This window comes from Thamnophis elegans, chromosome 2 (genome assembly GCF_009769535.1).
Source record: "Thamnophis elegans isolate rThaEle1 chromosome 2, rThaEle1.pri, whole genome shotgun sequence".
NCBI lineage: Eukaryota > Metazoa > Chordata > Lepidosauria > Squamata > Colubridae > Thamnophis > Thamnophis elegans.
Window position 1 is genome coordinate 95396311 of NC_045542.1, and position 21321 is coordinate 95417631.

Genomic DNA, 21321 nt, shown 5'->3' on the forward strand with positions numbered 1-21321 from the left:
TCCAAAATACTATTTTTCCTCCCATTACGGTCAATCTGGAGTCAGTCAGATTTCTATTGTTACCCAACATGTTCCGTTCTAGCCAATCTTTTCCTTGCTAGGGAAGAATACAAATGTTGAGAACTCCCAAGCCTGCCAATATTTGTGAGGGTTCTGCCAGCTATATAATTATCTGCTTTCAAAACGGCTTTCATAATTAGCATTTAGGATCGTTATTGTTCTTCAGACTGAATGCATAGCCAAACAGTTCAATTTCCTGCAATCTCTAGAAACCTAAATCCTGAAAAGGGAGGGGGGAAAAAAAGAGGGTTTAAGCATTGTTTTACTATTACTGTCAGCCAAGCACAGGATGATTGCTCACATTATGCAAGCTATTTATTGATAAATCTGTGCTTTTTGTTCCTTCTTTCCATAGAAAATGTTAGGCAGTTCTTTGTTGATGGATCAAGATAAAACAGATGCTGCCACCCATTCTCATTTAGTACTTTTAAACATCATTTCTGTTAGAATGTTGCATTACTATATTACCAATAAATCTTTTATTTATTCATTAGCTATTGTTTGAAATGGCAAAATATAGGCTATTTTCCAAAAAGAATGATATTGTTTCAGTGGTCAGCATCATTATGGCCTGGACTTTTTGGTGAGAGCTCTATGTTGGAAATATATCAAGTTTCTTATTGTATCTAATGCATCCTTGGGAAAGAACATATCTTCTGGGTCTTCTGGCATCGAATGGAAGATGGACTTTAGAAATAGATTTAGTGACTAACAAGGGCTCCCCAAAATACATGCCATCACTTGCCCCCAAAAGTTTATTTTACCCAGTTTCTTTTTTCTTAGAATTCTTGTTTGGGGACTGTTATTACTTGAATCATTACGGTATATTGCCAGCGTGTCTGGATATGTCAAATATAATTAATTAAATCTGTCTACTGAGAGGATATTTTGGATCCTGCCATGCATGAAAAATATTCACATCATCATACAAAAGGGGAACATTCCCAGTTTCTGTATTTCTATTTCTTTCTTGGATATTTGCAGAAATGTATTCCAGAGTAATATCCAAGTCTGGTACCTGTTGACCAGGCTTGAAAGATTTGGTTCTGATTTTATACTTCCCACCTGCCCTGAATGTATTGTTACGTGCCTCAGTTGTCCACGGAAAGGATACAGCAGGATACAATCAAACGGTAATACTTCTAGCAAAATATCTGACAGGTTTCACCATGTGCTCCAAAGCATTAATCTAGTTCAGGTTCAACCCAGCTTGGTTCCACATTTCTTGCTAGTTTGAAGGGACACCGCCTGGTCTTTTATTGTATATATAGTCCATAATCCTGAATTTTGGTCCTTTGCCGTCCTAGTGGCTAAAACAATCTTTTTGACCACTTCTCCATTCCTCCATGGAACCCATCTGCTGCCATCACTTGCAATTCATGTTCTATTTGCATGCTTTCTTTCTTTTTCTGCTCTTTAACATCTGTCTCAAGCTGAAGTTATGAAGACAATTTCCACAAAAAAGTTCAAGGATTTTGAAATTGGAACTGAAGATCTGTCCTGCTCAGCCAGTAAAGCTTGTCTTGATTACTTTGATGTAACAACACTTGAAAGCTCCTATTTTATGAAACTAATTTAAACACACTGAATTGTTGAAAGATTAAAAACCACAGTCAGCTAATTACACTCACTCTCATCTCTTATTCAGCAAATGAATCACTTTTCATTACCACTTAGCTGAAGTACATGAATTTCTGCCTAATTAGAAATGTTGTAGATGGAGCATTAGCAAGGCTGGAGTGGGTCAAGATATCTTGGCTGCTTCATTTTTAATTTTTAACAGTAGAGTCGGATAGAAAAGGTGGGTGATAAGAAGTCATTAAACATTTTTAAATTATTTATAAAAATTACTTTACCCAAATGATCCTTATTCCCCCCAACTGCTCTCATAAACATCAAATGGAATGAAAGGAAGAACAGCCCCAACAGTGTTTTTAATGAACACTTTAATGTTATGCATAACAGAACATTATGAGTACAATGGAAATAAATTTTAATCAATTTAATAGGAACAATAAAAAATAAAGTAACCAACAGAAGGGGGAAGCAATGAAGTTTTAATACCTAGAATATAGTACTTATTTCAGTAGCAGCCCTGACTTTGCAAACATAAATTGAACTTCTGCATGCCAGATCAAAAATCATGATATGTGGGTGATCCTAAATGGAGGCTTTCTTTTAAACAGGTAAAGGAAAAAAATCTTTCATTCATTCATTCACTTCTTTTATTTTCATTTGATTCATAAAATCTGACTGCTACAGGTTTCCTTTAATAATAATAATAATAATATATATATATTTATTTATATATATTTAACTCCTCTCTATTGGATTCTGCAATTGCTAAGGCCATATTTACATAAAACAAAGCCAACAATTGTATAAAATCTAAAATTTAATGCTATTGGCTTGACAAAATGTTTGAAGATGATTACCATGAACTTAAAAGACAGTCATCCTGTTGTTTTTTTGTAAAGTTGCAAGAAAGAATGAATAAACATTGCTGCCTTTAGTCTATCGGTGATGTAAACAATAACCCCAGAGAATGCTAGGGAATATGCCACTGGCCGCTGATGCAGAACTGCAGAAAACAATTTAAAAAGAATTCCAAATTATACATAAGAGTTCTCCAAAAGGAAACCATGTAGCAGTTCTGGAGAATATTTCCACCAGTCCTGTTGCTGAATATTATAGAGCAGAACCTGGCAGGAACATCTCTCCCTGCCCCCAGCTTTATTCGTAAGCAAATTTCTCGAAGAGGTCTATAATAAAAATTTGGATAGTACAGCAGTGTTGCTGGAAGAGTAGCAAAAGTATATATACATTCCAGGTCTCTTTGAATTAGCCATAATCACATATGTAAGCCATTTTGGACAAAAATATATATATATATTTTCTTATAAAAAATTGATCAGCATACTTTGACTTCAAATTTGACTCAGTGGTAGGAAAAGGAATGGATCCAATTAAGATAAAACAGATTCCAATGGGGAAAAAAAGAAATCAAGTATAAAATTAGTTTCACACGTATTTACCCCCAAATTCCATTCTTCCCATAAGTTTCAAAGTTAAAACTGTTGCTGCTACCAGAAAAGCTTTGAATTGTCCCATTATAAAACATGGCCTAGACAATGCAGTGTCAATTCACTGGAAGAACATTCAATTCCAAAACTTGAACAAAAGTAGTTTTAGAGTTTAAAAAAAAAAACACCTTTGGAGTCATATGTGAATTCCTTTAAAATAAGCAATAAAAAGAAGGAAAAAAAGCATTTGATCAGCATTTTCCACCCTTATCCCAGCTTTATTTGTGCAGCTAAAATCCTTCATTCGATCTGATTGGTTAATAATCTTTATTTGCTAAAATTGGCAAAATTGGCAAAGGCATCTTGCTTAGGTTGCACAGTTCCAGGAGTCATAGAGGTTGCCACAGCTATATTAGAAACGCCCATGCCTATTGTACCCGACAAACCCATTCCAGAAGTTGGCATTGCCATGTTCACATTCATTCCCATCATGCCCTGGTTCATCATAGGGTTAGGGCCTCCCATGGAAGCCATGCCCATTGTGCTAGTCATTGCGGTAGGCATTCCCATCCCCACGGGAACAGGGCTGCCCATCAATGGGTTTGCTGGAGGTCGAAGAGGCATCATGCTGGGGGGTGAGTTGAGGCCCAAAGTTGCAAAATTCTGAGTCATCACATTCATAGGTTGTTGCATATCTGGAAGAAAAATATGTTTTAAGTATAAAGCATTTTAAATGTTTGCTCTCTTACTTATTTAAGGCAAATCTTTTCTCTCTCTTTTCCCTGGAGATGTATTCAATTCAAAGCTTCAAATAAATTAAAATTCAAGTCACAAACTTTAGAGCATCGCTCCATATCTTTCTAATATCTAATATTATTATATAATATTAACTTCTACTTGTTGCATCCAAATTTCAGCTTCTCTTTCTATTCCCTTATCAAAATCCCTATCAACATATTTTGATGTTGAGTGATCTATACACCTATAGCACATTCCTAACCTCATTGGGAGGGGGAAAAACGCCACATTTCCTTTTCTGCTTGAATTTCCCTTATCTCTGATTGGATGACATTATAATTAGGAAGAAGAGCAATTGTTGCCTGGACGGATGGATTTGGGATTTCCCAAGTGTTTGGGAAAAGAGGTTGACAAAAGAAGTAAATGGGTATGATATACCACTAGATTAAATATGACTATACTTTGGGAGTTTTCAAGCTGACATCATCTCATTACTTACAATTGTGCTTGCCTGCTGCCTACTGGCAAACCACAATACATACTGGTGGATTACAAAAGTTTCAGTTCCAAAGCAGAGAAATAAAGAGTTATCACTTTCTGTTATTTGGAAATGCCATTCGTGATGTACATTTCCAACATTTAAAGACAGGTTGAAGCCAACACAAATCAACCAACCCTGTTAACTGTTGAGTCCTACTAATTCATATTGTACAACAGAATATAGGAGTGTGGGACCAATTAGTTCTAGTTGGTAGTTCCTGAATACATTTCATTCTCCTTTCCAACATTCCTCAATCCAAATTCCTTTTGCATCGCTATTAAAAGATCATCAGGCCCTTATTCAATTCATCTCAATACTATCTATTTTTACTGGAAGCAGTTTGCCAGCCAAAAAGAATCAGAATTTTTTCCCTTTATTACCAAATTTATTTGGTATCTTACGGGTGCAAAATCATAATTTACTATTGAATTGGCAAAGCCCTACATTGATTTGAAATGTAACATGAACTCTATTGAGAACAAAAGACTAGAAGCACTGAAACTGAAGTGATGTGAAATATTTTCAAAATGAAGATAATTTTAATCCTACCCAAACTCGTTCAGAGGGACCCGTTTTAGAAAACATGCATGAACAGATCGAAGAAAATGGTTGCTTACTCTGTTGCTGAATCATTGTGTTCAGTGACGGTTGCTGGGGTTTTGAAGGCTGCATACCAGGACCTAAATTGTCCAAACTGATATTTACACTGGGATCGGACCATGTTGAAGGCAGAGCTTTGCTTACATTTTTGGGGACCATCTCTGTGCCCAGATTATATAGCGGATTAGGCTTCTGTATCATTGGATTAACACTTTGCAAAGGCTGGAAACATTGAAAAAAAATAGAGTTGTGAGATTCGTTGCTTTAATGGTCTAGCATTTGACACAGGAATAACCTACAAAGTTTGCACAGTATGAGATCACAAAGCACACTGACAATTTAATTTAGGGGAGGCTTACCAGGGTAGTAAGGGGTCTGGAAACCAAATTCTACGAGAAGCAGTTAAAAGACTTGAATATGTTTAGCCTGTAGAATAGATGTCCAAGTAGCAATATGATAATATCCTAAAAGGGAATTGACTTTTTTTCACCATAGAAGAATTTGACTTATTCTTTATTGCTCAGAGAGGAGAACTGGAACCAGTGGGATAAAACTACAAAGTTTTATAGTCATCAGTCAGAAACAATTTGGTGAATCCTACATTGGGCAAGTGATTGGTTTACATGACTCTGAAGTTCTTCCCAACTCTTTAGATTCTGGAACTAAATCATTAGTTTATGCCAATACCAGAAACTTAGAAAAATCCTCTTTTTCTCCCATCCACGTTTGACCCCTCCAATTATTTTTTGAAATCTTTTTAAATTAGATAAAAATTTACCTAACTAAAGGAGTAATATTTTGTAATTGAGCAATTCCCTCTTCAAACTCTTAACACAGGAAACTGACACTTCTTTTGAACCATTACAATGTTATAGCTAAAAATTCTACAATATGTTCTGTTGCTCTAGAATGACTCTTTTTTCCTACTTGAATGAATCTCAAAGAATAACGATCGAAGTAAATAGGCTAGAAACACTCAGAACCGATAAAATAAGCTGAGTATTTGTCTAAATTATTCAAACACCATTTCAAACATAGAGAAAATGGTGATTACTGGCTTGCAGAACAATTATATACCTGTGACCTTGACATAGGTAGATTAATGCTGACAGTGTTAGAGCCCATCATGGAGAAATTCATGCTTTGAGAAGAGGTCATTGTGGCTTGGGAGGCACCCATCAAATCAAACACGTCAGCAGAATTTGCAGCAGCTGGAGACTGACCAAGACCCTGCTGACCAGAGCTGCCAAAGAGCTCAGCAGCTGGCTGAGCAGAGCTACTGAGGAGCTCTCCAGCTGGAGCAGCTGGGCATGGAGCAACTTGGTTGAAGGCACTCCAGTCACCAAATTCTCCATTCCCACTTGTAATTGTACCTGGAGAGGGAAAAGAAAAGAAACCTTTTGTAAGTCAAATAAAGGTCCCATTATATGAACTGATACAAATGGGAATTGACAGTTTTCCACCCAGATTAACATCTGCGGGTAGAATCTCCATTTGGGCCCTGGTCTCCCTCATGAATATTCTAACCACTTGAAAATGGTAGCAAGAAAATGAGGCATTTGCTCACCAATGGCAAAAAGTATGTCTTGGAAGGCTGACACCTATTGACAGTTTATCAGTAGGATGCAAATTCCTGGACAGTATAACATCTAACACACAAGCACATGATGGATAGAGGAGGTGTCAGAGGTTCAGTATTTAAATTGTTAGTACTGAAAAATGGGGAGCCTTAGGTAAAACAGGAAGCACTGACTTAGGCTGACGCTTTGAATCAATCACAATAAACAAGAATGGTCTCACGGTCGTAAGTAATAAAAACAGCAATTTGTTCAAACTCATCCGATTACATATAAATTATTTGCTGTACAAAGAGTTATTAAATCAGTATAGCTAAGTGGGATACCAATAAAATAATGGCTTTCAAATTCAACTGCCTCTGGGTGTTTATCTCACCTCTGTTGTGCTGGTTGACAGCATTATATAGTATTTATTTAGCACTCTGCGGGTGCTTTGATAAATATGCATTTAAAGCTCTCACACACATTCAAATCTTTCCACGGAAAATACTGACTAGCTCTCTATTTACCTCTGTTCTTATTATAGAGGAATCTATTTCCATATTTTACAAAAGTACATATTTAACTTGAATAAATGTACAAATAATCCTAGACATATGACCACAATTGGCTAGGAATCTCGGTCAATAAGAGATGTTAAGTGAGTTATCATGTGACTGTACCTGATTTTTACAGCTGTTTTTGCCACAGTTGTTAAACAAATCACTTGGTCACATGAATCACACATTTGTTCGGTGAATCTAGCTTCCCCAATTGACTTTGCTTCTAAGAAGCCAGCTGAAAAGCTTGCAAATCAAGATTACGTGGCTGCAAGATGTTGCAACTTTCACAAACAGGATTCGTTTGCCAAATATCCAAATTGCTATTACGTGACTATGTGGGTGATGCAATGATTGTATTTTTAAGGAGGGGTCATAAGCCACTTTTTCTATGGCCATTGTAACTTCAAATCAGTGTTAAACAAATGGTCATAAGTGGAGTATTACCTGTATAAGCAAATCTTTTGATGAAACTGTATGGATGAAAGCAAAGCCTATTCATTTTTTAAAATGTGAAGTAGATTTTGATGATAAATTTCACTCATTAGCCACTGATGAATATTATAACTTTTAGTCGCACATAATGTAATGAAATTTTGATTAATAAATGATTAACCAATCATTTTTGTCCCATACTTCAACAAAGAAGGTAATGGACAGCAATGTTGGTTATTATACAGATTTACACCTTGCAACTAACATTTTATATTTAACGTCAGGCAGGGCTAAAAGTGAATAATTCAGGACTTTTTTCATGAATTTATGGGATGAGTTTTTTGAAATGAGCAATGAAAGACTGGGGAAATATAAGGTCACAGAAACGAGACCCTTCTGACTACAGAATAATCCAACCTGTAGTGATAATAAGGAATTAGTGATCGACAAACTTGCAGATTATCTAGAATCTAATGTGCTTAATTATAAAGTTGTTGCAATAATTTATATCTCACTTCAGTAACTCTTAATATTACCTGTGCACCTGGGTATAAAAGCCTTTATTTTAATTAATTTCACTTCCAACGGTGGATTAAAATTTAAGTTAGCAAGGACGGGGAGGGAAAAAAAGATCCACACCTCTCTGCACAATGATGCACTTTAAAGCTGCAAGTAGCAGGTTGAAATTCATTAGCTTGGGGCTATGATGAAACATTTGCTTTGATCTCCCTTAGAAAAAGGACTTTATTGGGAGTGTTTCAATTAGTCTTGCCTATTAAAAATGTAAGCACATTTAAAGTATTCCTGATGGGTAAGTAACTGCTGAATGTGTTGATTCTCCTAGTTACTAGATGCTCATATTCCAAATACACATACAAAGGAGATGGGGAAATAGGTGTCTGTTGCCATTCTTTGGGGAACTTTACACCAAAGATGATGAATCAACCAAGATTGCTAGAGGGGCTTTGTTGTTTGAGAAAGATAAATCATAATTGCCTGTTTGCATAATGGTGATCAGTACAGATTAATCACAGTAATAGTGATAAAGGAATATTATTAAGTTATACTATGATATTTGCATAACAGGATTCAGCTATCCAAAACAACAGTTTTAATAACTGTGAAGATTTAGGTGGAACAGTGCATGTTAAAGTATTTAAAGGCACAGTTCTTAGATCAATCCAGATCTTATTTTCTCATAAAATGTACTTTTGGTGATGAGTGAAAAAAAAAAAGGACATGCTTTAATTTAATCCATCCCATGGCCTTTCTTGGGAAAGTCTACATTCTGGATTCCAGCACATCAAGAAATCTATTCATCGTATTTTTGGGGTGGTTGGGCCACAGACATGGGAGGGACAATCAAAAGTCGTGCAGACCTGCTTCATTTCAAGTGGATGAAAGCTGCCTTGGGATCATAGTTAACTTGGTCTTTTTTGAAAACCACTTTTAATTGGGCTTAGCTCCTAACCTGTGACATGTTTTAATTTAAAAAGGGCATGGAAATTTCCAGCCTTAACAGAGACAGTATACCCACTATTGAAAAGGCCATCCTCAGACCCAGTGGTTTAAATAACTACTGTCCCACCTCCCTTCTCTTTTGAAGAAAAGCTTTTGAGAAAGTGGTTGGACTAAAGCTTTTTGTTTCATGCGTATATGAAACTACTGGGTGAGATAATCTATTTCACCCAGCAGTTTGGGATCTGATATTAGGAATAAGACATTTCAGGCCTTTTCCCTTCCATTGGATAATTTTTATTTTACAAGAATCTTAAAGGGAAAAAAAAGTAATGAAAATAAGCAATTCTCTCTTTCTTTCTAGGACATGCAACTATTTTAGGATATCTTCCAACACCACAAGATACAGAACTATGGTTTATAGGTCTTTAAAAAGTTTTTGTGTAGATTACATAAGCACCATTATCATAGCAAACAGAATGGGAGTGTCCAAATAATGTCTACACATAAAAGTATTAATTAATTAGTCTTAGTCTCTGCTGCCTGACTCCAAATCAACTCTGGCCAGCTCACACAGTAAAAACAAAATATTAAATATACACTACAAGTCATAAAATGAAACAAGATAGTAAATATGGTGCCCAACAACGAACATGCATTTTTTTTGGATCACACAGCCATTTGCTGAGACAATTCTGGATTCTTGGATATATACATCTAGTCTTCCAATAAGTAGGAATAAAATGGGATTACATAGTGATATCAAAGTCTATCGATTGCCATTGCCCAGTCAATGTCTTCAGATTATACATCAAAGACCACAGCAGAGTTCACATCATTTATTCAAGAGGGCTTTCTAAACATGCCATTCAACTTTTTTGAATGGCATGTTTTTTGCCATAGTTTTTTTTGTTATTGTCAACAACTATAAAGTTTTTCTACACAAGCTTGCTTTAAAATCTATGAAGGCATTGGTAAATGATTATAAAATGTATTTATAAAGAAACCAAGGAGTTGTAGAACTAAAAGTACTGGATCTAGAACTATTGCAAATATCAGAGAAATACCGAGGTCACTTAAAATGTGTAAGATTTTTGAAAGCTTTCTAAAGCTGATATATTTTTTTCCATTTCTTTCAAGTACTAAAGAACAGAGCCAACATATAGATGAACCTGTTCCTAGTTAAGTCCTGGGATTCACCAGTGAAGAGCTCTGTGGCAATTTCAGATTAACGCACATGACCCAAAAACAATGATGGTATGTCATATTACCATGTGCCAACACTTCTAATATCACATCAAGACAAACAGAACCAATTATATTTTTATGCTATGGGAAGCCTTACAATTCTTGATCTCCTTAAGAGAGAGAGAAAGGGAGGTATGGAACCTGCAACCTGCTAGAGAAACTGCACAAATCTCCACAAGCAATGGGGGGCAGGGGAGGGGGAATACTTGAGGAATGAAATTGTTGATTAAGCACAATGGAAGCACAATAAATACCTTTGATATTTCCTAATATCCTAATTCTGAATGACTTGATCAACATAAAGATACTCAAAAGAGATCAGGAGGAAATTAATTTAAGTCTTGCCAACCTAGGTTTTCAACCTATCATAATCTTATGTTGTAAGAAGCAGAACTAATACACTGGGGCAAATATTCTATTAGAGGGAGGAAAAAAATCATTTTTTCTCTGAACTGCCAACAGGTGGGCCTAAAGCAGTAGTGGGAAAACATATGGCTCTCAAACCCCCTATTGTGGGCCTTGATGCTCTCTAAAAGATGCAGTTTTAACACCAAGTGGTAAACCGCCAAAAAGCAGAGATAGGGTTTCATGCAGATTTTCAGTAAAAAAAAACAAAAAACCAAAGAAAATAGTTTTTATAAGCCTCTGGAACGGTTTAACACATTTATAATGTATACCAAAATCAAACACAAAACCTCCTCTCATCAGTATGAATTATCATCCTGCCTACTACAGGCTTTGGTGATTGTACTAACTAAAAAAACTGGATTCTTTCCTCATCAGCAGCATTTTTTAAAGCTCTCTGTTCAAACAAAAGGACTGGCTTTTGGTTCTAGTGTGATAGTGCTCAACAGTTTTGGAGCCTATTCTGTTCCCTTTCCTACCTTGCGATGGGGGACAGCTTGCGGAGGCAGCTGCAGGAGAGCTGAAGTCAGCAAAGCCTCCAAAGAGATCAGTGGAGCCACCTAAAACCAAAGGAATGAGAAGGCAGGTTACCATGAAGGCGTCCGGAAACGCTTCCTGTGGTATGGTTTACACAAACTTTTTATAAGAAAAACCAAAGAGAATGAAGAGGGATCCAGCATGCATGTCACGATGGATACAGAAAAAGAAAGGTCGATACTAATGCTGATAATATATGAGAGGGAGGGAGGGGGGGGAAGAGAGAGAGAGAGAGAGAGAGAGAGAGAGAGAGAGAGAGAGAGAGAGAGAGAGAGAGAGAGAGAGCGCTCAAGCCTATCTTATTATTTATATATTTATACAGCAATGAAAAGAGTTTCTAAAGCTGCATGATATAATGCTTGTCATAACTCATAAAACATTACTACAGACAAAGGCTTGTTATTATAGTAGCAAGAGTTAAAACAATTCTAATCAAACAAGACACAAAATAATGGTTGGGGTTTTAAAAAACAAAATAAAAATAAAATCCCCTCTTTTTGCTTATTATGCTGCCGGTAATACAATATTTAAACTGACTTTGCACAAAATAAAACTTGAACAAGTGAAAGTATGAAAGATGAACACACAATTTCATGTTTTAAGTCATATAATCTAAACTGGCCTTCATTTTTTATAGGTTGACATACTCTCTTTCCAGAACTGAAACCATTTAATTCAAAAAGTACTTCAGTATTTCAATTATTCTTCCCAACCATTCTTTATCAATCAAAATAGAAAAATGTAGTAAAATTCAGTTGAGCATAGGCATAATACATTGGCCATTTCACAGAGAGTCTCGATCTAGGAGAACAAACTATATAGCTTAGCACTACTATATATTTGGCGTTACTGGTTAGACAAGATTGATGGACAAATGTGGGGCTGTGATACTTCAGTAGGATATCCATAATTGGAACAAAAAAACATCAGCTCCCTCTAAAACTGCTATTAGACTCAGGAGAAAAGCTGCTCTTTAATTTTTTAAACCTGTATATGTTAATGAGATTTTGCAGAGTGTTTATTCGAGTCGATGTTCATTGCTGCACTATCAACCTCTCATTAATACAGGAATTTGAGCTTCCTGGACAATGTATTAATTAGCTCCTTTCTTCCCCTGAAAGTAGTAAAAAGTTGGCCTTAGTCTTCATTTGTCCTTAAAAAAAATGTCATCTCTGAGTGGTCACATCCTTATAGGAAGTAGCAGTGGCTCAATTATTCTACTTTTAGTGCCTGTGTACATTATATGGGTTACATCACAGCTGTTTAGCCTGCAGTGCTTAGAAACTAGCCAGGTGGGACTGTAACATCTGTGTTGTACTCAAACAACACCAGGGACAGTTTCCAACATCTGGTACCATTTCAGAATTGTCTTATCGCTGCAAGACATTCTGTTCCATCTGCTGCTTTCAACTCAGTTAATTAAACTAGAACCATCTCCTTTTTTAATAAATGGCTAGCAGCAATAAAACGAATAATTCCCTTTCTACAACATGTGTACTTGTATTTCTTTTTAATACCATTTGTAGTCAAGGTTAGGTTGGCTGGCTTGACTCTCAAACAGAAGCCTCTATTTTTGGAATGTACACTGATTTGTTATTAAGTAAGAAATACTGAAAAATAGACTTCACATCTGTCTCAAATTCTTATATTGTTAATTATTCTGTGATGCTGATGGAAAAGCCATGCTGGTTATTTTCCGGTACAGATTTAAAATAATGAAGGGAGTGGACTAGGTTCATGCTAGCAATTTATGAAAAGCTGGACATCACCTCAATGATTCAAATAGGTACAGGTTGTACAAGACACACACACACAAACATACATACATACAAACAAAAGGACCAAGATGAATAGGAATTATCATTGTACAATTTTACATAGCACATTTACAACAGTGGTGGGTTGCAGGCGGTACGCCCCAGTACGAGCATACCGGAGTCTGCCCGGAGCACCGGGTACCGTTCAGTATGCTGCTCTGGAGGGCCCACCCAAGTTCCTTTCCTGTCCTTTAAAGCCTTTGCCATTTCCGCGCACGCTGTATACAGCGCCTGCGCGATGCTCCGCTGAGCAGCTGGAGTGTCATGGAGGTGTTGCTGGAAGGTAACACATGCATGCGCACCGCACATGTTCATGTGGAGGACGCCAGGCCTCATTGCAACCGGTACGGTTGCAACGGGATCCGGAAGCCACCACTGATCTACATGCACTGTACTGTACAGTATATGTGTTTCAGGAAAGTCTAGAAGCTTCCAAAAAGTATAGTCTTAAACATTCATTTAAGACAACACAGGACAAAAGAACCCTAAATAATCTAATTGTCACCCTAGAATGATAAATACCAGCTAAATTCCAAGGTGAAATTGCTGAGGAAATGGCTAAATCTGTATGAAAAGCTCTCGCAGAGGGAAAATGAAGAAATTCCTTGCAGCATACATTTTCCTGACCCTTTCTTTTACAGAAGTAAAACTTACTTTAGATCTATTTTGTGGCATGGACCATTTGGACCAATGCGACACACAATGCATTTCACAAGCCAAGGACAGTGCTTATCTGCTAATGAAGGACAGCAGCTACATAAAAAGACCATGGTCATAATAAACTAACTCTAAATGCCCCCTTAGGCCGCCAATGACATTATTTGTGGTAGCAAACTAGTAAAACTTTTGATCCCTAGGACATCCTCTAAATGTTGATATGGTGTAGAAAGAAGAGATAAGTCTAACTTCCATCAGAGCACAGAAAGCAGAATGGATTACTTTCCAGTGTTGAGCATTCAGAACAAAGATCTGCATACTCTGTTTTCATAAAGTGTTTACAGCTAATAATGCTAAAATGCTGGAACTACTTCTTCATCTGGTGTAACAGGGGAAAAAAGCATTCAGTTATTAAACAAACTTTACAGCATATGGTTTGAAAGTGGGATCTAAAGACTCTGGGATCCTTGGTATTCTCTGAGCTTCATTGTTTTCTTGCAGATATTTCATTACCAAACTAAGTAACATCATCAGTGGTAGACCAACCAAGCTCAGAGAGTACAAAGGACCTCACAATTCAACCCTGAGTTGCAAATATTCTCTTCTGTTTCAGATCCAAAGAGCTTTGTGCCCAACTGAGAAGTGCTTGTGAATAAAGCAATTTCTGAGCAGGGCCCATATTATTCCTATAGGAAAAGCTTCTATGTGAATGACTTGTCTGACTTCAAGTACCATATTTTTTGAACTATAAAACGCACCAAGATTTTGAAGAGGTAAATTTTTTTAAAAAGAGTTTTTGACCTCCCTGTCCCCCAAGAGCACTCTGCAGGCCTCCCAAGCCCTCTGCATGCTCTGTTTTTTGTGAAAAATGGGGCATGCAGAGAGTTTGGGAGGCCTGTAGAGTGCTCCTGGAGGCTGGGGAGGGCAAAAACACCCCCCCAATTTTTGTGAAAAACAGGCTTTTTTTCTCTCATTTTTGCCCTCCCCAGTCCCCAGGAGCACTCTACAGACCACCCCAACCCTCTGCGTGTCCATTTTTGCAAAAAAATGGGATGCGTGGGGCAGGGTTTCAGAAGGCCAAAAATGCTGTATTCAGTGTATAAGACGCACCCAGATTTTCACCCTCTTTTTTGGTGGGGGAAAAGTGTGTCTTTTATACCGAAAAATACAGGAGTTTAAATCAGATCATCTACTTCAGGAACATGAAAGAAAAATACAATTGAAATTGGCTATTTCTACATCATTAGAAATAAATAACATAAGTAGTACTGCATTTCAATGCATACACATTCTAATTCTATGAGTAATACTATGGCAAAGAGGTTTACCTTTACTAAACACATATTTTGTATTTTCTACATACACATTTTGCATATTCTTAACAATATTTTATGTAAAGCAGCTCATTCTGTACATACCACTGACCTATGCATGGGAAGGATATTTTGGACTACAATTCCTATTAATTAAAGCCTCTGTGACCAATTGCTTTTTAGAGGAATATATTGGTTAGAGAGCTGATAAGTCACAATCATTATAAGCTCAATGTATTTGAACCAAGGTGCCTTTTAGATGAATCCTCAAATATAGGAGTCCCATTCTGCTTCAGGTCCAGCTGCATAGGACTCACTCAACGGGAAGTGGCTCCCATCTGACTAAAGGATGTGCCTAAAGTCTCCCAGTAGCACTTGAAAGTATGTTTCTTCTTCCCTTTACATCTCCTGCACACATCTGCAGAGATGGCTCTGTGCCTAACCAATTGGCAGAAGTCCAGTGAGCCCCAGGAACTAAGGGAAGCCCTCCAATTTTAAGTAGGAGAGAGCTATAGGTTAGATAACAAATTATTGTTCTTAACAGAATATATATTTAATTCATACTGTTGCTGTGAGTATTAGGTAATGTGCTGTAACACATTACTTTTATGAACTGTATTGCCCGAAAAACTATTTATCTACATGATGATATATTTAAAAAGTCAATAGATTTTAAAACGGTGCTGTTTTACAAGACTAGGTCATTACTGTAAGACAAACTTCAGGGCAATGTTTACCTAGATAGAAACATGACCTGTTTTTAGAAAGAAAAGATAGCGAACAAAATATTTATATTTTCAAATAATCAAGACCAAGAAAATAAGCTATGCTTGACATTACCTTTGTATTAATAAGCAAATGTGTATGCTTTAAGAAAGGAGGATGATTAAGGCATAGTAAGACTGAACTTTGTTCACAAGAAAATATATCTACATATCAGTGTATTTTAAAATATACATACATGTATTCATGTGTACATGGACAAACACATGAATTATATATTGAAACTAACAGAATAATCCTACCTCAGTAAATTTTTCAAATGGTTAGTCTATCTATTTATTACATTTCAGAAAACTATGCTTGGAGATAAAGAATGAAGTCATGTGCAAAAATATGCACATTGTTAAAAGCTTCCTAAATACCCACATTGGCATTCAGCTTCTGTTAAAATGTTCTCCCTAAAAAAAAAAAAAGAACTAAACTAGTTGACACTGGTACTCATTGCCAAACCTTTGAGGGGGAGATCCATGGACAATAACGTTAAGTAGGTTAGGCTAATCAGACACAAGGACAAAGTTACTTCCTGATAACAGCAAAGGTGATGAGATCATTCTCACTTCTGCCAATACTTCTAACTCATGTTGAGGGACACAGGTTTTGCAGCTTCCACAAGTGGGACATTTCTATTGTGAGAATGGAAAGAAAGGGACCTAGAAAACCAATGAAACATTTTCAAGTTCTGCATGATCTTCCATCCAAGTACTCAACTTGGGAGATGATCATGGATAGCTTTCAAAAATAGTTAAAGTTGGCTGTTTTTTTTTATGATGATCATATATAATTCTTAGTTGTGATTATAGGCTTATTCAGAAAAAACAAATTAAAAATTAATTTGCAGCATATAGCATACAACAGAATTAGAAATACATTGTTTTCAATGTGTGAAGCATGCTAAGGGCTGAAAATTGATTGGATTGCATATTCCAGTCACTATAGTTCCTGATAGACTACTTATGAATCCTTCTTAGTATTAATATTGGTGTTAATCTATATAATGAGGCAATTGCGATGCAGTATCTCCATAGTTCTGTATCTCAAACAGAAAATTCAGCTCAAATGGAAAACAGAAAATGCACTTTACCTGTTAAAACAGATTGGTCTGTACCATCGAACAAAAGATCAACCAGATCATTGGATGACTTGTTACCAAAAACCTAGGACAAGCAAAATTGAACTATTTAAAGATATATAATGTAAACAAACTGAAGAAAACAGTAGCATTATAAAGCTCCTCTTTTATTGGATACAGGCTGGGGAGTGTACATCCCCAGAAACCTTATTAGAAATAAATTCATATTAAAAACATTAAAAAAATGAAAGACTAGAAATTAACATATCAAAAGAATTTTATTAGGATTTTAGTACAACAATTTCTTCCCATTAGATTTGCAAAGATGAAAAAGGAAGAAATACTTTTAAAAAGTTTCAAAATAAAGATAACAGAAATGCCTTTATGAAGTTGGCTCCTTAAAACTGATATTGGGACCTTAAGATTACCAGGAAAACCACTGCAATTTCATAAAATGCTTGTAGCTCTTCACAAATATCTATTCCCATTATTTATTCTTACTAAGCCCACTATAATCACTAATTTGAAAATTGATTTGTGGTTTAAATTCAGCATTCAAATTTTGGAAGTAAAAGTTTTAATTCTACTGTATTTACTTTCCAGCACATTGCATCCCATCTAAGGTAAGCAAATGTGTAAATGGTGTTATTTATTTTAGAAGACTGGCCAACTCCAGGAGCCAACATTAAAAATAGAAAAAACAAGAAAAAATAATGACTTTCCAGAAAAACATTTCAACTAACAGAAAATTCAGTAAAGGATTTGACATCCCCCTTAGTTCAAAGCTAACACGTTGGTTTAAACCGGCTCTTATAACAACAACTGATATTTTAAATTCTCTATATTTGATAAAACTACTAAGCTAGAAAATGAACTTCTTGAATACTGTATATCATATCCAAAATGCTTAATTCCTTATCAATAATTAAAGATATTGTGATGACTTATCTTACCACTGGGCCCTGAATTTACTAAAATAAATCACTGATTAAACTGCAAGGTAATAATTTCATAAAGCCATTATATTTTAATATGTGTGATCCATTAATGTACATTTTTCTGCATAGTCACAAATAAAATGGATGGAAAGTTGTTTTTCTTGTAGCACATCTTTTTTTAATAGTCCATGAATAGTCCATCTTTTTTTTAATAGTCCAGAGTTTACACGTTATAGTAAACTCTGCATACCTGATGAGCTTCTAGAAAATCTGCTCATTGCAGCTTTATTAAGTAGACAAATGGCTCACCTTAATTTTTTGTATGATGTTTTCTCCAATACATTAGTTTAGCAGTACATTGTTAGATAAGTTATAATTGGAAACAAAAAAAAACTTTGCTGAATAATAAGCAAAGAAAGCATAACACAGTCCACAACATCTTTTGTGAGAAAAGGTGCATCAGAATAGTGGTTCCTACGTCTGCGGGAAAAAAAGGCTTGTGCTGTGACTGATTTCTGAGATTAAAGGAAAAATGGAGGTGGAAAACAAAAGTTAAAAAGTGTTATGTTCCTAGCTATGTAGTAGGTTCTAACACTGAGCACCAAAATAATCATAGATGTGGGAGTGATCAAAATTTCAGTGATATACTGTATCCAATGTTTCATTTAGCTGGGCAATAGATATTCCTTTACTTATGACCACAACTGAGCCCAACATTTTCACTGCTAAACAAGCCTGTTGTTAAGTGAAAGTTGCTCCATTTTACGACCCATCTTGTCACAGTTGTCAAGTGAATCACTATTGTTCATAACAGGGTTGTTAAGTGAATTTGGCTTCCTCCACTGACTTTGCTTGCCAGAAGGTCACAAAAGGGGATCACACGATTCTAGGACATTGCAACTGTCATAAATATAAACCAGTTGCAAAGCATCCGAATTTTGATCATACAACCATGGGGATGCTGCAATAGTCATTGAGTGTGAAAAATGGTCAGAAGTCACTTTTTTCAATGCTGTTGTAATTTCAAACCATCACTAAATGAACTGTTGTACGTTAAGGATTACTTGTATTGGTCCTTCAAGAAACTGACCCTCTTGTTCTCCTCTAGAGGCTCCTTCATATGAGATGTACTGTAAAACTATAGGCCAGTAGTTCCCAACTTTGGCACTTTTCAGATGTATGGATTTCAATTCCCATTGTTCTTAGCAATGACCATATTAGCTGTGGAGCAGGAAATGAAGTGGAACATGATCTGAAATACTGTGGAGGTGATTTAATTCTCACAGATAATTTCTTAACAGAGTTTTTTTTATAGGAAGTGACTGCAGACTGTATGCTTTTAATTTATTCGTATCCTTGGTTGTTTCCGTAAGGAAAAAAAAGCAAGAGAAAAATACAGTACCGATCAAATAGGACCTCACTACTAGAATATCTAGGGCAATTTGCAAGCTTTTTTTTTGAAACAGAATCCAAGCTTCTTTCCTCTCTGAGAGGAAATTCTAACCAATAAAATGTCTTTATCTGTATGATATCATTTTTAAAATTAAGTTAATTTGCCAGAAAACAATTTTACAACAAAGCAAATAGATATATTTGACAGCAGACAACTCAGATGAAAATGATTTGTTTAGGGATGCTGCCGAACGGTTGTCTGTTAAATTATAGTTGCTTTCAGGTGGCTGAAAGAGATATAAACAAACCGTCTTTTAATTTAGGACAATTAAACATTGTGCCACCTGATTACACCTTATTCAGCTTAGCTTGAGAAAGCTGTATCCCAGTGGCTGATTTTACAACTGCATTAATTTTGATTGAGGTTAAGTAAGCTTATAAGTAGATAAAGTGGGAAGAAAATGCTTCTACCTTTCCTCAGTATTTTCTAGATTCTTTTATGACATGGACTCCCCTTTATTATAGCACATACCTGCCAAGGATGATGCCAGAGAAGTACTGATAAATGTTATTGATGCAAAAACATACTATGCTTCCATATACTCACTAGCATAGGTAATATTTGTCGTATGTGAACTTCCCTAAGGCTGATGAGGTTGTCCCTTTGTTCTATGATCCCTTCAATAATAGCCTTTCAAGTTGCCTGCTTGATTGATTCCATAAAACAGCAACTTCTGATGCTAAGCCCTTAACAGTTAAGTTCATTTATTGCAGATACTTGGAAAAGAATGCCAATAGATTTGTCTCATTCTTTTCAGTAAATGAAAAATGTATTGAAGCCAAAAGCTAACTTTGACTTGCAATACTATAGAAGATTAAGACAAAAATGGTAGAGTCCAAAATCTGAGTCCTGTTTTCTTGTGTTTGCAAAGTTTTATCTTTGAATCAAAGACAGTTTATATCCCCATGCACCTGGAATACCAGTCTGCAGTGAAGTACAGTACAATACTGAACAGTTTTAAATATGATGTTAACATCACTTAATATCAAATCATTGGGTCTGACAGCTAAGATCAAAAGCGCTCAATCAGGATGGACACTGAAGCAGGAATAAGTGATGCAGCAGCCAACAGTCTACTCAGCAATGTGGTTTACTCTCCTCCCAGTAGACCATTGGTGGGAATAGGCAGCCTACCAAAGAAGCAGTCTTATACAGAGAGTGACTGCTAACTGGGATGGCTTCTTGGGAAAGGGAAATGTATAGGCTGTCTAGGCTAGGTAGTCTTAGTGAAAGTTTTGTAGTGTGTAGAGGAGCCTGTAGGTTCTCCAAAAGATGCTTAGAATCTTTAAAAGAGAATCTGGAGATACTAACCTAAGTCAAGCCTATGACAATTACCTCATATTTATGAATCACAAGCACTACTTCTGGTAGGTTGTGGTTGTTACGTCCATGACTTCCAATAACCATTGACATTCAACACAAAAATAGTTCTCAATAAATGACTTCCAGCACAGCTAAAACTTTTTTAGATGTATTACTTTAAACAAAAAGCAATTTGGATTAAGAGGAATGAGAATTCTAACTCACAGTGGTGTCTTTGGTTACTTTCTTACCTTGGCTGTTGACTGTGGAGTGTAAGATCCGGCATTCTGGTCTGGGCTTTCTTTGTCTCCTGTGTAATGGGCAGCTGCTCCCAAGTCAATGGTTTTGGAAGGATTTGCTGTGCGTTTGTGCCTGGTTGTGGTGGTCTCTGTGGCTTGTGTAATGTGGATATGTTTTGTGGTCACTGTTTCCTCCTCATCTTTGAATTCACCTTTTGGTGATTTACCCTTTCTGGATTTCTTTTCTTCATCACTATCACTGTGAAAATTAAAATCAAAACACACCTTTTAGATATTATATGAAGACATAAGTAAAGAGACTGGAGAGGTAATTACTAGTGCAATGCCAACTTAAAAAAGCTATCCCAATTTTATTTCTGAAATTCTTTCAACCACCTGGAAGTGTCCCAATTCTGAAACACCTCTCTGAAATATCTTACACACTTCTAGAAATTATTCAGTGCTACAATCGTTTTGTCAGCATCTTCTAAACCTGAATTTTAATCAAGAAATCCAAACGGTATCATTTTAAAATCCAAAATCTCTTCCAACCCATTTGATATTTTTATTATTGTGGGAATTGCTGCTT

The 21321-nt window shown here is 36.1% G+C and overlaps 1 protein-coding gene across 2 annotated transcripts in view; it reads right to left on the reverse strand.

Moving 5' to 3' along the window:
* Positions 1 to 1989: 1989 nt before the first annotated feature.
* Positions 1990 to 21321, reverse strand: part of CLINT1 (clathrin interactor 1) — a 64961-nt gene continuing 45629 nt past the window's right edge. Inside the window, exons 7-12 of one of the 2 annotated variants that reach the window (XM_032210118.1) lie at positions 20745 to 20991; positions 16813 to 16885; positions 11104 to 11184; positions 6040 to 6335; positions 4980 to 5184; positions 1990 to 3778 (exon numbers count right to left, since the gene is read on the reverse strand). In XM_032210118.1, coding sequence (XP_032066009.1) covers positions 3411 to 3778; positions 4980 to 5184; positions 6040 to 6335; positions 11104 to 11184; positions 16813 to 16885; positions 20745 to 20991 — 1270 coding nt within the window. In that variant the 3' untranslated portion in view covers positions 1990 to 3410. The remainder of the gene's footprint in view (positions 3779 to 4979; positions 5185 to 6039; positions 6336 to 11103; positions 11185 to 16812; positions 16886 to 20744; positions 20992 to 21321) is intronic. The other variant, XM_032210119.1, reaches the window with a different exon arrangement.